The 14,863-nt window shown below is 42.4% G+C and overlaps 2 protein-coding genes across 5 annotated transcripts; one reads left to right on the forward strand and one right to left on the reverse strand.

Annotated features, from left to right (window-relative positions):
• Positions 1-399: 399 nt before the first annotated feature.
• Positions 400-4,798, reverse strand: LOC106561956 (zinc finger protein 408). 2 transcript variants are annotated; one of them, XM_014126437.3, is made up of 5 exons: positions 4,672-4,798; positions 3,591-3,811; positions 3,426-3,493; positions 3,016-3,284; positions 400-2,875 (listed from the first exon to the last, which is right to left on the reverse strand). In XM_014126437.3, the coding sequence occupies exons 1-5, from the start codon at positions 4,706-4,708 to the stop codon at positions 948-950; spliced, it is 2,523 nt and encodes an 840-aa protein (XP_013981912.1). In that variant the 5' UTR covers positions 4,709-4,798; the 3' UTR covers positions 400-947. The 2 variants fall into 2 exon arrangements, with proteins under 2 accessions (XP_013981912.1, XP_013981913.2); XM_014126438.3 differs by having other exon boundaries at positions 3,591-3,750; positions 4,672-4,790.
• Positions 4,109-9,577, forward strand: LOC106561957 (uncharacterized). 3 transcript variants are annotated; one of them, XM_014126443.3, is made up of 7 exons: positions 4,109-4,180; positions 5,141-5,242; positions 6,382-6,488; positions 6,790-7,049; positions 7,203-7,458; positions 7,896-8,561; positions 8,693-9,577. In XM_014126443.3, the coding sequence occupies exons 2-7, from the start codon at positions 5,187-5,189 to the stop codon at positions 9,403-9,405; spliced, it is 2,058 nt and encodes a 685-aa protein (XP_013981918.2). In that variant the 5' UTR covers positions 4,109-4,180; positions 5,141-5,186; the 3' UTR covers positions 9,406-9,577. The 3 variants fall into 3 exon arrangements, with proteins under 3 accessions (XP_013981918.2, XP_013981916.2, XP_013981917.2); XM_014126441.3 differs by having other exon boundaries at positions 4,154-4,283; XM_014126442.3 differs by having other exon boundaries at positions 4,158-4,279.
• The last annotated feature ends 5,286 nt before the right edge of the window (positions 9,578-14,863 follow it).

Genomic DNA, 14,863 nt, shown 5'->3' on the forward strand with positions numbered 1-14,863 from the left:
GATACACTTTCCACACTATGTCAAGAATAGCTTTCTCCATTGTTTATTTTCTGTCAGGGCCTACTCATGGATTACTTTATATACAAATGTTTGCTATTAAGTAATTACAAGTGGAATATCAAATGATAAAGACAAAGGCAATGTCAAAAACACACAATAAATCAACCTTTTAAATACTGCTATTTGCTCATTTAGACTATGATAGTGTGTGCTGCATAGACAAGCATAGCAAACACACACTAAAGTTGCTCCAAACCAGAATATTTGCTGATTCAGTCTCGGACTGTCCCAACCATCTAAATATTTGCACCCTATTATTGAATGACGCATTGGATAAAGAGTGAAAGGTCAAAGTCTTGTTCAAAAACACATACAACTGTTGTAAAGCCACCACAGAGGTACTTCATTTCTCTATTTTAATTGGAGTCTTCAACAATAATGATCATCTTGTTGATGGCCCATATTTACAACAGTGTATTAAGATACAGTAAAGCTAATTTAAAAAGCCTTCATAAACATTCTCTAGACATCAAATATATTTTAGTCAGATAAAAAAAAGCTAACTATTCATGAGGATTTCTCTTTGTAACCATTAAGATATTTCCTAAAATACAGGGGCAGGTAGTTTTAGTACAGTCCTTGAAAATGACATTTGCTGTAGATAGTGGCTAGACAAGATCCACCACAGATATTTGCTGATATCTTTAACTCGTTGACAATTATGGCTCCTTTCTCCAGTAATCTAAATGGAGTATCCTGATGGTGATAACATATTTTATATTCATAACAAAATGTATTTTCCATATAAGTACTGCTTATTGTCTTCTTTTAGGTAAAGTACATCTAGCAGGCAAAACAACATTTTTTTCTTCACATTCTTGGTTTTATTTGAAGATTTAAAAAAAATAAAAACAGCAACAGAAAGCAAAATGGTGTGACTTGCAGTTTTAAACTCCTGTTTCTATCTCTATTGTCTCTGCCACAGAGCTCAGTCCGTCCTCTCCCTGTAGAATCACCAGGTTGCTGTGTGTTTTGTGCTCCCTTACCACAATGCACTTATCATTAGAATCTGAGACAACTATCTCAATGACATTCTCATTTAGCTGGATCTGGCCCACATCCTGTTCCAACCCTTCCTCTATTACCACAGAAGATATGGCATTATCATGATACGAGTCATAGGTGCTGACAATAACCTCCCCTGAGTTAGGCATGGCTAAGTCTTCGATGGCCTGAACATACACTACTGTCTGACTCTCTGTGTTCTCTTCAGTGACATCAACCCATGGCTTGACCTCTGTCTTGCGAGGGGTCTTTCTAGGTCTGCCTCTAGCAGGGGCAGAGTGGCTAGACTCCAGAGCTGCCAGAGCGTCAGCTAGCTCCCCAGATGTCCGATCTTCTCTGTTTTTATGGGAGAGCTGGTGGCGAACCAGGCTCTGCATCAGCGTGTAGCCAGCACCACATGCCTGACATTTGTAGGGCTTCTCCTCAAGGTGGGACTTCATGTGACGGCGTAGCTTGGTGGCCATGGTGTAGGCCTTCCCACACACCTCACACTTGTGAGGTCTCTCCCCTGTGTGTAAACGTTCGTGGGCCCGCAAGGTGTGGGGGTCCCGCAAGGCTTTGCCACATATAGGGCAGAGGTAGACTTCCCCTGTGTGTGATATGAGGTGTCTGCGGAGTTCAGGCACCTGTGAGAAGTACTGATTACAATGGTTACACTTGTAAGGCTTTTCCCCTGTGTGGATGCGTAGATGCCCCAAAAGGTTTCCCCGCTGTCGGAATGTCTTACTGCAGTGGGGACAGGCATAAGGCCGTTCTCCTGTGTGCAAGCGCATGTGATTCCTAAGGGAGCCCGAATTGGCCAGTTCTTTATCGCAGACAGGGCACTTGAGCTTAGGAGCATGGTAATTTTCTTCCTTGGCGCGGTGGGCCTCCCTATGAATACGTAATGAAGGCCGGCGGGCAAAAGCCTTCCCACAGATATCGCAGACAAAAGGCCTCTCTCCTGTATGGAGAACTTCATGCTCCTTCAGATCCCGTTTCAGGCCATAGCTCTTGTCACACTGCTGGCACTTGAATGGCCTCTCTCCCTTATGCATTAGAAGGTGGGCCCTGAAGTTCTCTTGGGAGCTGTAATTCTTACCACACTCTGTGCATAAGTAAGGCTTTAGGTCCGAGTGAGTGAATTTGTGCTTCTTCAGGTGACAGAGCTGAAAGAAACTCTTGTCACACTCGTCACATGTATACCTCCTTTCCCTGATGTTAAAGATGTCTGGAGCTGTCATAAGCTCCTCCGGGTTTTTCTTCCCCCCTTTGTCACTATCCTTTGGGATTTCATCTGAGCTTATATTTTCTCTATCTTTTATGTCTGTTTCTTGGCAAGCTTGTCCATTTTCATCACCAACTCTGGACATAACCTCCAATGTTTTGCGCCCTTGAAGACGCTTGTGGATGCAGCTGACTAATGAATGCACCTTCCTGGGTTTAGCAGCCAGTCTGCAACTGGCCCTGACAACCTGTGGCCCCTGTTCCTCCTGGGGTTTTCTTACCACATTACCTGGTTCTTCACTGCTCTTTGGAGGCTCGTCTGCAGGACTCACAAGTTTGTCCTCATTAGAGCATGGCACATTGGTTATTTCTGGAGTGAAACATTCTGTTTTTATTATTTTGCCTGAGTCAACTTCTCCATTCTGTTCCATTGTTTTCTCACCCCTGGAATGAGAGTCTCTCACACATCTCTTTTTCATTTTGTAGATAAGAGGTTTGGTCCTTTTGATTCCAGCCTGGCTTTTCTCCTCCTCCACCACCATAGACTCTGTAGACCCCAGTGGAGAAGTTGACATGTCTGAATCTTCAGTGTGCTCCTCGGGCTCTGTAAGACATACAAATATCTTCCACGTAACATTTCGGAAACAACTATCCAAATATTAAATGTCATCATTTCATAACATCATCCTTATTTGTAAAGAATGTATTAGTTAGTGTGTATTAAGAATGTGGGTGTCAGGCTACCTGTAAGCTTGAGCTCTTGCTCCATGGAGTTTACACCTGGGGATCTCTCCTCCCTGGACTTGCGAGGTGTAACTTGTTTGCGAGGTTTGCCTGGTGTTGTTAGTGACCCTCCTTGGCTTCCATCGTGTTCCAGAGGATCAGCTAGGAAACTCCAAAGCAGAAGTTCTGTCCCTGGGTTGATGTCTTTGCAGGCCCTTAGACAGAGACTTCCATCCACCTCATGAACAGTAACATTCTGTTCATCCTTTCTCCTTGCATTACAGGCAAATCTGCATAAAACAAAGAGGGTTTCTCTCTCCCAATGACCAAATTAAATGTGTGACAGTAATGTTAATGTGTTTGATACAGCTGAGCGCTACAACAACAAAAAATTACCATTGGGTTATTCTTCTTTACCTAGAGACACCTACCTAATCCAATAGCACCTGTCCCAAAGATGCCCCTTGATTATCGTCTGATATGCTTCTTCCATCAAGCTCTGACGACAACAAATGTGTTACATTCAATACATTTGCAATGTTATAGAAACTTGAGCAAGTGTGTGCCTCCGCCATCACAACCACTCTGATACATACCTCTGTAAAGTCTTCACTTTGGTCAAAGGTGTTGCTTTGGTTTTCCACACCCAGAAGCATCCCTTTCTGCAGAGCATGTCCTACACACCAGAGCCCCAACTGGCCATCATTTGCTAGAGAGGGGCCCACTGTCAGTCCACGAGGAACAGCATTCAGCACACTGTGTAGGAAGTCCTGGTTTAGGGATGGGCCCCTCATACCCAGAGAGTCCATCCTACTCTCTGTAGCCACAAAATGTAGAGACTCTTAAAAATGCTAATGTTTTGAACGTCGTTTACAATGACTAGCTTACAATGACACACAAAAAAAATGCACGTTTTGGATGTCATCTACAATGACTAGCTACATTGGAAGTTGAAACCTATCTCCTTGATTTGTGTTTCAAGCTGTCATTGATACAGTACAGCAGCCACATATACAATGTATACACCATAGGAATATAGCTAGCTGAGCTTTATGGCCATCGTTTATCAATAATTGTGTGTGACATGCATACGTGATTGCGTGGACCTGACGGGTGGCAAGCTTTGTCGTGACAACTTATGTATACATGCGCATGCGCGGACAAGGCAACAAATTTCAGCACTAATGTAAGCCCCTGTCAAAACCATTAGCCAACGTTAACAGAATTTGCTCACTAACAAAAGTTGGCCTGCTTAACTGAAAACAGTACACGTCGACAAGGGGCAGTGAGTAAGTTTGTCAATGAATTGTGACACAGACAGTAAATTATTATGAAGAAGCACAAGCCAACTATTAACTGGCGCGCTAGCAAGCTATGATTTCAGTAGCTAACGTTAGCTCGAACAGGCGAGTATATATCAGAACTCTAGAAACCGTAGTTATTTAGCTTGATAGCTAGTTAAAAACGAACGTTAACGCTTTTTTATTTGTTCTTGGTGGCAGTGATGATGCTAACTAACAAACTCAAGCTACTGTTTTTGATACCATGCATGCTACATTGTTGTTGTCTGGCTAACCAGTCGACGACAGTGTGAACATGATACTACGATTAGGATATCAAACATATTTCAAGTAGACGTTCGATTCGCGGCAATAACACGAACATATTTCAACTAACTCAGGATATCCACAGGGTCTTGGCCAATTTGTATCATTCGTTTTATCCATTTGAAAACTCCGGGAAAATCATCGTTCTCCAGCCGAGGACAGAATCCGGAAGTCCTCAAGTTCCTTTCTATCGTAACATTCCGACAGGAAACATGTCATTTGACTCACATAGTAAATGCTATATTTATTCAAATTCGAATGGTTAAAAAGTCAGATGACTATATGATATAGTCATGGATCTTTAGCTATCGTACCTTGTTGTTTTTTTCCAACTAGCTAATTTACAACATATATTTGTCAGCAGCAATAGGAACTCATGTACGTTGTCTCATAGAGCAAGTGCCTGGTCCCATTTATGGTTTTGCCATTGCCAGACTGAAATTGAATGTCGAGTTTATTTTAAATACTAGGACTAATTGTATTACCTGATCCACCTGTATTCATGAACTGCCATTATATTATGCTTTTTCTACCAACAGACTTGACATGGTATGCTGAGGTGGGGAGTCTGGGGACCTATGCACTATGGCAGAGTCACTTGCCATCCAGGACCATTCAACAGAAGCAGAACTATGCACCAAGTAGTAATATGAATCAATTTGGCCTAGTAGCCAGCAGATTGCTTACAGCTGCAGACAGGCTAGGGTCGGACAGGCTTCTTGTGTAAATTAAGACACAGCGCCGGCTCCGAAAATGTACCTCAATCCAGGGATGAGAAATGTGTTGTACTCCGAATTGTCCCATTATCCCAACTGTTACACCGAGATGATTGAACGACTGCTAAAATAACAGTGGAGCCGGCGCGAGTTATGGCTCGCAAAACGTACCTCAATCCAGGGATGAGAAATGCATTGAACTTCTGAATTGTCCCATTATCCCAACTGTTACACAGAGAAGATCAAATAGCAGTTGTTCAATCGTCTCAGTGTAACAGTTGGGATAATGGGACAATTCGGAGTACAACACGTTCCTCATCCCCGGATTGAGGTACGTTTTGCGAGCCATATCTCGCACCAACTCTGATGTGTCTTAGTCTACACAGAAAGCCTGTCTGACCCTAGTGCAGCTGTAAGCAAGCGGGTTGGATCTGCTGGATAGCCTAGTAGTAGCTATGTGTTCTATCCTCTACTAATCAATGATTTGCTGTTTTGATCAGTGGAGGCTGCTGAGGGAAGGACGGCTCATAAAATGTGCCTGAAATAGAGTATAATGGATGAAATGGAGTGAAAGGAATCAAACACATGAAAACCATTCCATTCCAGCCATTATTATGAGTCGTCCTCCCCTCAGCAGCCTCCACTGGTTTTCATATAGCCTAGTCTGTTTTAATATCTGCTGCCTTGATAGCCCATCTTGACAGGTTAGTTGAATAAATGGATGCTAATCAGGTGCAGTTATAAAAATAAAACATTTGACGCTCATCCAGAGATTGCACAGTCACTTTACTTCTACCTACATACATATTACCTCAACTAACCTGTGTCCCCGCACATTGACTCTGTACTGGTACCCTCTGTATATAGCCTCACTACTGTTATTTTACGGCTGCTCTTTAAGAAAAAGAAGTGTTTTGTAAAAACAAATAAAACATTTTTCATTAAAGCTGCATGTTGGTTAAGGGCTTGTAACTAAGCATTTCACTGTAAGGTCTACACCTGTTGTATTCAGCGCATGTGACAAATAAAATGTGATTTGATTGTGATATGCTATAATCTTATAGTGAAATAAAAGACATTGAGTCCTTTGAGACAGAAGGAGCCAACCAGAGATTGAAAGTCGACCACTTGCTTTTCACCACTGAAAGACACCAAAAATGTTACTTCTGGTGTGAGTATTAGATATTTCTGTCCAGTGCCTTTACACACAGACTCGCACTAAGAGCCTTAGACTACGACTAAGAGCAGCTGAACTGTGTTTGACTGTTTCATTTGTTCTGATACTTTGATACATTTCCCAGTGCCACTAGGCCTATCATTTCTTTATGTGAATATTGCTAATGAAATGTACTCTACAACTTCTATTGTTGGTGTGGTATTGTTTTTTCATCCATGCATCATTGCTGTAATTTTTAAAATAATTTTACCTTCAAATTATATTGCTTAAAATGTACCTTTGTCATGCCTTACAGTTTGTGAAGAGTGCAAAGACAATTTTATTGATGAATGCCCCACACATGGCCCTCCAGTTTTTGTGCCTGACACCCCTGTGCCAGTGGGTGTCCCAAACCGTGCCGCCCTTACTACCCCTAGTGGCATTGAGGTCATTCAGGGAGGCAGTGAGGTGGACGTGTACTGCGTAGACAAAGACATTCCTAGGGGGGCACTATTCGGTCCTTACCAGGGTGAAGTGGTGTCACAGGACAAGTCCTCTGGTTTCTTCCCCTGGATGGTAAGTTGAATCCACAAACCTTACTATGTTTTGCAATTCACTTTTCACTAGTATATGGTATGACTCATGAAATTGTCTTCCTAACTTCATGCACCATATGTAACTTTAAGGCTCTCGCATCTACGTATTTATGTCACTGATTTTTATCCCTAGTTGGTGGACAAAAACAACTCATACAAATCCATTGATGGTAGCGACGAAACCAAAGCCAACTGGATGAGGTATGTCCGAAACTCTTCAGAGGACGTTGAGCGAAACCTGACAGCCTTCCAGCATGGCGAGCACATCTACTTCCGGGTGTGCCGGGACCTGTCAGTGGGAGAGAGGCTTCGGGTATGGTACAGCGATGACTACATGGACCGATTACACCGCATGTCCCAGGACACCATTGACAGCAACATGGCCACAGGTAACACTCCTACCTCATCCCTTTGCCAGCCCTCTAGTTAACTACCAAACTTATTTTATTGCTTTCCAGAGTGCTACAATGTGTGTACTGTTCTACCCATATCATTGATCTAAGATCTCCTAAATAGTTATTCTAAGAAATTCAATAGTATGACATTTTGACCACCAGGGGGAACCATGTTGCAAAATACATGCAGAAGCTCAAACAATGAATGGCAATATCAAACCAGTAGTCACCTTTTTGAAATTAATACTTCATGTATCAGCATGTCGTTTTATGCACAAATATAGTTAATAAAGAGGATTTTGTCATTTTATTATGTAAGAATGATTACATGTTTGTTTATATTATTATAGGCAGTTTTAAGGTGCTTACCCGTCAGAGGCTGATCAAGTTAAACTTGGGGTTTTGAATGATCTTGTCTCCCTCCACAACAGTTGAAAAGGACTCACGAGTGTGGTCAAGTCCCTGGAATGTTACAGCACGGGACCGGGAGGCCAACCAGGCCCTCATCGAGCACTACGGGTGCCCAGAGATCCAGGGCCTACTGAACGACCGGACAACCAGAACCAAGCAGATCTTTGAGATCATCGCCAGTCGGATGGAGGCACAGGGCTTCCTGATCAGTGAGAACTCCTGGCAGGCTGGCAAGCGATGCTTCCAAAAGTGGCGTAACATGGAGCGCACGTACAAAGACTATGTGCTGGCGTCCAGGAGGACTGACGCTGGACGCAAGAAACAGCCCGAGTTCTTTGACCAGTTCCATGCACTCATGGGCCAGAGGCTGAGCTCCAAGCTGGCTGCTGCTGACACCCCAGCCAGGGCGTTGACCAAGCTGAAGCCTAAAGCTGTAGCACCAACTCCAAGCCTGCCCCTCTATGCTATTGTAGGCCATCCAGTCAACCTCGGTATCCCCTCCACCTCCAGCCCAGAGTCAGAGATTGGAGTCTATGAAGGCACCACTGAGCCTGAACCGCTAGCCAGGAAGTCCAGGAGCGAACGGTTCCCACATCCCAAGATACTCCAGTCAAATGCGGAGGAGGAGAGGACAGAGAATCAACTCCAAAAGGGGAGGAGGAGGTCATGGCTTGGGGATGACAGAGGTACACGTGTTATGACGTTGAATCTTAGCAGATGGCCTATAACTGAAAAGGACACAGACATTTTCAACATCATTGACAGTCTTTGTGTAATAACTCTTCATTTTTCTCTGTCTTCCTATCCACGTCTCTAGCTGCTGAGAACGGTGGGTCCCTGCCTGTGTGGTCGGAGCGGAAAGTGATCAGTCAGGACATTGAGGCAACGGAGGCTTTAGTAGAGCTGTACAGCTCTCCAGAGATCCAGGGACTGATCAGGGAGAACAAGACCCGAACCAAGAGGATCTTTGAGATCCTAGCTAGCAGGCTGAAGGAGCAAGGCTTCCCCATCAGTGATGTGCCTGAGCAGGCGGGGGAGCGATGCTTCCAGAAGTGGCAGAACCTGTCGAGGGCGTACAAGGAGTACGCCCTCCACCCAGAGAAGGCTGACATGGCCAAGAGGAAGCTTCCAGCCTACTTCAACAGGCTCCAGGACCTCATAAGCCACCGGCTCAGCCTTCAACTATTTGAAGACTCCCCCGAGCCTGATGGCAGCATGGGAGATGCTGAGGCAGATGCAGGGGTTGAGGACATAAGCCAGAATCTGTTACACATTGTGGAGGTGCCAGCGAGCCCCATTGACATTGTCAGTCCCCCCTCCACTTCTGCCTCCGTCTCCTCTTCACAAAGAGGAAACCACCTCCATGTTAGACCTAGTGGGCGAAAGAGAAGGAGGATGGCAGATATATTGGATGTCTTTGAGGGTTATAGGGAGGAGGACAAACGATTGCAAGAAGAGAAGGAAAGGAGGGCAGAGGAGCGCTTTAATCAGCTGCGAAGCCTTCTGCAGCAACAGCATCACCGAGACTAAGGCGGTGATGAGAGAACTGAACAATTCCATGAAGACGAATTGAAAAAAAAACCTATGATATATATATATATATATATATAAGTTTGGACACACCTACTCATTCAAGGGTTTTTCTTTATTTTTACTATTTTCTACATTGTAGAATAATAGTGAAGACATAACAACTATGAAATAACACCTATGGAATCAGGTAGTAACCAAAAAAGTGTTAAACAAATCAAAATATATTTTATATATGAGATACTTCAAATAGCCACCCTTTGCCTTGATGACAGCTTTGCACACTCTTGGCATTCTCTCAACCAGCTTCATGAGGAATGCTTTTCCAACGGTCTTGAAGGCGTTCCCACATATGCTCAGCACTTGTTGGCTGCTTTTCCTTCACTCTGCGGTCCGACTCACCCCAAACCATCTCAATTTGGTTGAGGTCGGGGGATTGTGGAGGCGAGGTCATCTGATGCAGCACTTATCACTCTCCTTTTTGGTGAAATAGCCCTTACACAGCCTGGAGGTGTGTTGTGTCATTGTCCAGTTGAAAAACAAATGATAGTCCCACTAAGCCCAAACCAGATGGGATGGCGTATCACTGCAGAATGCTGTGGTAGCCATGCTGGGTAAGTGTGCCTTGAATTCTAAATAAATCACAGACAGTGTCACCAGCAAAGCACCCCCACACCATCCCACCTCCTCCTCCATGCTTCACGGTGGGAACTACACATGCGGAGATCATCCATTCACCTACTCTGCGTCTCACAAAGACACGGCGGTTCGAACCAAAAATCTAAAATTTGGACTCATCAGACCAAAGGACAGATTTCCACCGATCTAATGTCCATTGCTCCTGTTTCTTGGCCAAAGCAAGTCTCTTCTTCTTATTGGTGTCCTTTAGTAATGGTTTCTTTGCAGCAGTCTGACCATGAAGGCCTGATTCACGCAGTCTCCTCTGAACAGTTGATGTTGAGATGTATCTATTACTTGAACTCTGTGAAGCATTTCTGAGGCTGGTAAACTCTAAACAGCGTATCCTCTGCAGCAGAGGTAACTCTGGGTCTTCCTTTCCTGTGGCAGTCCTCATGGAAGACAGTTTCATCATAGCGCTTGATGGTTTTTGTGGCTGCACTTGAAGAAACTTTCAAACTTCCTGAGATTTTCCGGATTGACTGACCTTCATGTCTTAAAGTAATGATGGACTGTCATTTGTCTTTGCTTATTTGAGCTGTTCTTTCCATAATATGGACTTGGTCTTTTACCAGATAGGGATCTCTTCTGTATACCAACCCTACCTTGTCTCAACACAACTGATTGGCTCGCATTAAGAAGGAAAGAAATCCCACATATTAACTTTTAACAAGGCACACCTGTTAATTGAAATGCATTCCAGGTGACTACCTCCTGAAGCTGGTTGAGAGAATGCCAAGAGTGTGCAAAGCTGTCATCAAGGCAAAGGGTGTGTAATGACTGTACTGTGAGGATCCAGATGGGTCGGATTAGCTTTTCAGTGGATGTCTTCGGCCAGACCCTCTCACCCACAGAGGGGGAGGTCGGAGCTGGTGGGGGGTTGACAGTTCACACCCTATTGTAAAATCAGGGATTAGAACTTTCAGCTATCTCCCTCTCCAAAATCACACAGGAATGTGCCTTTGTTTTCACAGACATTTCCCGACGAAACTCTAACATGTTCTAAGGCAAATATTGTAACAATATTTAGAACATAGAATGTGGGGAATGGTCAGAGGCGATCTAAAGAGTAATAATGTAATTTTGGTTGTTATTTTGTGATGTTATAAGAAAAATTATAAAGGAAATACTGTAACTTGAAAAGTATACACACTACATGTACGAAGTCTCCATCCTACCCGTTGTGTATGAAATATAAAAAATTATGAAAGTGTTTTTGTTGACCTTTTCATACTGGAGTTCCAAATACATCTAATATCTATTTTATGCACGAGATGTCAGAATACGCTAACTGTTCAAACAGGACAGTTAATCTGCGCTGCTCTCAAACCAAGGCACGATGCCTGTTTTTATTTATAGACTGTTTCAACTTGTCAATTTCAAATTATTTTCTAACAGGTGTGTTCCGCCTCCTTATTAATTCACATAAAAGTAGGCCATTTCACTTTTGCGGACAACACATTTTTTGGTCATTACTGACCCGGACAAACTTCCCTAAGCACCAATTGTTTCTGCAAATCAAGTCTACAGAAATTTGCGCATCTCCAGTCAAAACAGGACCTGCACATACGTGTTCATATTTTCCATCTGGTGCCCGCATCACATTCATTGTTGTTTTCATTACTACATGATAATACATTTGGAAATGTGTGCATTCATATCAAAGTAAGTGCCTTATTACGTTATAATAGTTTCTGTATGTCGTGTTATGTCGTTTCTACTGTAGCTCACTGAATGTATGTAGTATAATATATACTACACATGCAGAGATCATCCGTTCACCCACACCGCGTCTCACAAAGACACGGCGGTTGCAACCAAAAATCTTGAATTTGGACTCCAAACCTAAGGACAAATTTCCACTGGTCAATTGCTCGTGTTTCTTGGCCCAAGCAAGTCTTTTCTTCCTATTTATGTCCTTTAGTAGTGGTTTCTTTGCAGCAATTCGACCATGAAGGTCTGACTCACACAGTCTCCCCTGAACAGTTGATGTTGAGATGTGTCTGTTACTTGAACTCTGTGAAGAATTTATTTGGGCAATTTTTGCCATTTCTGAGGCTGGTAACTCTAATGTACTTATCCTCTGAAGTAGAGGTAACTCCGGGTCTTCCTTTCCTGTGGCAGTCCTCATGAGAGCCAGTTTCATCATAGTGCTTGATGGTTTTTGTGACTGCACTTGAAGAAACTTTCAAATTTCTTGAAATTTTCCGTATTGACTGACCTTCATGTCTTAAAGTAATGATGGACTGTTGTTTCTCTTTGCTTATTTGAGCTGTTCATAATATGGACTTGGTCTTTTACCAAATAGGTCTATTTTCTGTATATCCACCCTACCTTGTCACAACACAACTGATTGTCTCAAATGCATTAAGAAGGAAAGAAATTCCACAAATTAACTTTTAACAAGGCACACCTGTTAATTAAAATGTATTCCAGGTGACTACCTCATGAAGCTGGTTGAGAGAGTGTGCAAAGCTATCATCAAGGCAAAGGGTGGCTATTTGAAGAATCTCAAATATAAAATATTTTCTGATTTGTTTAACACTTTTTTGGCTACTACATGATTCCATATGTATTATTTCCTGCAAATAAATGCTCTAAATGTCAATATTTTTATTTGGAATTTGGGAGAAATGTTGTCAGTAGTTTATAGAATAAAACAACAATGTTCATTTTACCCAAATACATACCTATAAATAGTAAAACCATAGAAACTGATCATTTTGAGGTGGTCTCTTAATTTTTTCCAGAGCTGTATATACATACATATGTGTGTATGTACAGATGAAGTCGGAAGTTTACATACACTTAGGTTGGAGTCATTAAAACTTGTTTTTCAACCACTCCACAAATTTCTTGTTAACAAACTATAGTTTTGGCAAGTCGGTTAGGACATCTACTTTGTGCATGAGACAAGTAATTTTTCCAACAATTGTTTACATACAGATTATTTCACTTATAATTCACTGTATCAGAGTTCCAGTAGGTCAGAAGTTTACATACACTTAGTTGACTGTGCCTTTAAACAGCTTGGAAAATTCCAGAAAATGATGTCATGGTTTTAGAAGCTTCTGATGGGCTAATTGACATCATTTGAGTCAATTGGAGGTGTACCTGTGGATGTATTTCAAGGCTTACCTTTCAACTCAGTGCCTCTTTGCTTGACATCACGGGAAAATCAAAAGAAAGTAGCCAAGACCTCAGATTTTTTTTTTTTAGACCTTCACAAGTCTGGTTCATCCTTGGGAGAAATTTCCAAACGCCTGAAAGAACCACGTTCATCTGAACAAACAATAGTATGCAAGTATAAACACCATGGGACCACGCAGCTGTCATACCGCTCAGGAAGGAGACGCGTTCTGTCTCCTAGAGATGAACGTACTTTGGTGCGAAAAGTGCAAATCAATCCCAGAACAACAGCAAAGGCCCTTGTGAAGATGCTGGAGCAAACCGGTACAAAAGTATCAATATCCACAGTAAAACGAGTCCCATGTCGACATAGCCTGAAAGGCCGCTCAGCAAGGAAGAAGCCATTGCTCCAAAATCGCCATAAAAAAGCCAGACTACGGTTTGCAACTGCACATGGGGACAAAGATCATACTTTTGGAGAAATGTCTTCTGGTCTGATGAAACAAAAATAGAACTGTTTGGCCATAATGACCATCGTCATGTTTGGAGGAAAAAGAGGGATGCTTGCAAGCCGAAGAACACCATCCCAACCGTGAAGCACGGGGGTGGCAGCATCATGTTGTGGGGGTGCTTTGCTGCAGGAGGGACTAGCATCATGAGGAAGGAAAATGATGTGGATATATTGAAGCAAAATCTCAAGACATCAGTCAGGAAGTTAAAACTTGGTCGCAAATGGATCTTCCAAATGGACAATGACCCCAAGCATACTTCCAAAGTTGTGGCAAAATGGCTTAAGGACAACAAAATCCTGTCCTTTGCTGTTGTTCTTGGATTGATTTGCACTTTTCGCACCAAAGTACGTTCATCTCTAGGAGACAGAACACGTCTCCTTCCTGACGGCTGCGTGGTCCCATGGTGTTTATACTTGTGTACTATTGTTTGTACAGATGAACGTGGTACCTTCAGGCGTTTGGAAATTGCTCCCAAGGATGAACCAGACTTGTGGAGGTAATTTTTCCATGTCAAGCAAAGATGCACTGGGTTTGAAGATAGGTTTGAAGATAGGCCCTGAAATACATCCACAGGTACACCTCCAGTTGACTCAAATGATGTCAATTTTTTAAAACCATGACATCATTTTCTGGAATTTTCCAAGCTGTTTAAATGCACAGTCAACTTAGTGTATATAAACTTCTGACCCACTGGAATTGTGATACAGTGAATTATCAGTGAAATAATCTGTATGTAAACAATTGTTGGAAAAATTACTGGTGTCATGCACAAAGTAGATGTCCTAACCGACTTGCCAAAACTAGTTTGTTAACAAGAAATGTGTGGATTGGTTGTAATATGAGTTTTAATGACTCCAACCTAAGTGTATGTAAACTTCCGACTTCAAATGTGTGTATATATATACTGCTCAAAAAAATAAAGGGAACACTTAAACAACACATCCTAGATCTGAATGAAAGAAATAATCTTATTAAAGGTGGAGGTTATTAAAAGTATTTAATAAGATTATTTCTTTCATTCAGATCTAGGATGTGTTGTTTAAGTGTTCCCTTTATTTTTTTGAGCAGTATATATTAAAAAAGACAACTGCCTGGAAACGTTGGATGATTTATTGTTACTTTATATCCAACCACTGCCT

The sequence above is a fragment of the Salmo salar genome, chromosome 11 (assembly GCF_965601325.2).
Source record: "Salmo salar chromosome 11, fSalSal1, whole genome shotgun sequence".
Taxonomy (NCBI): Eukaryota; Metazoa; Chordata; class Actinopteri; order Salmoniformes; family Salmonidae; genus Salmo; species Salmo salar.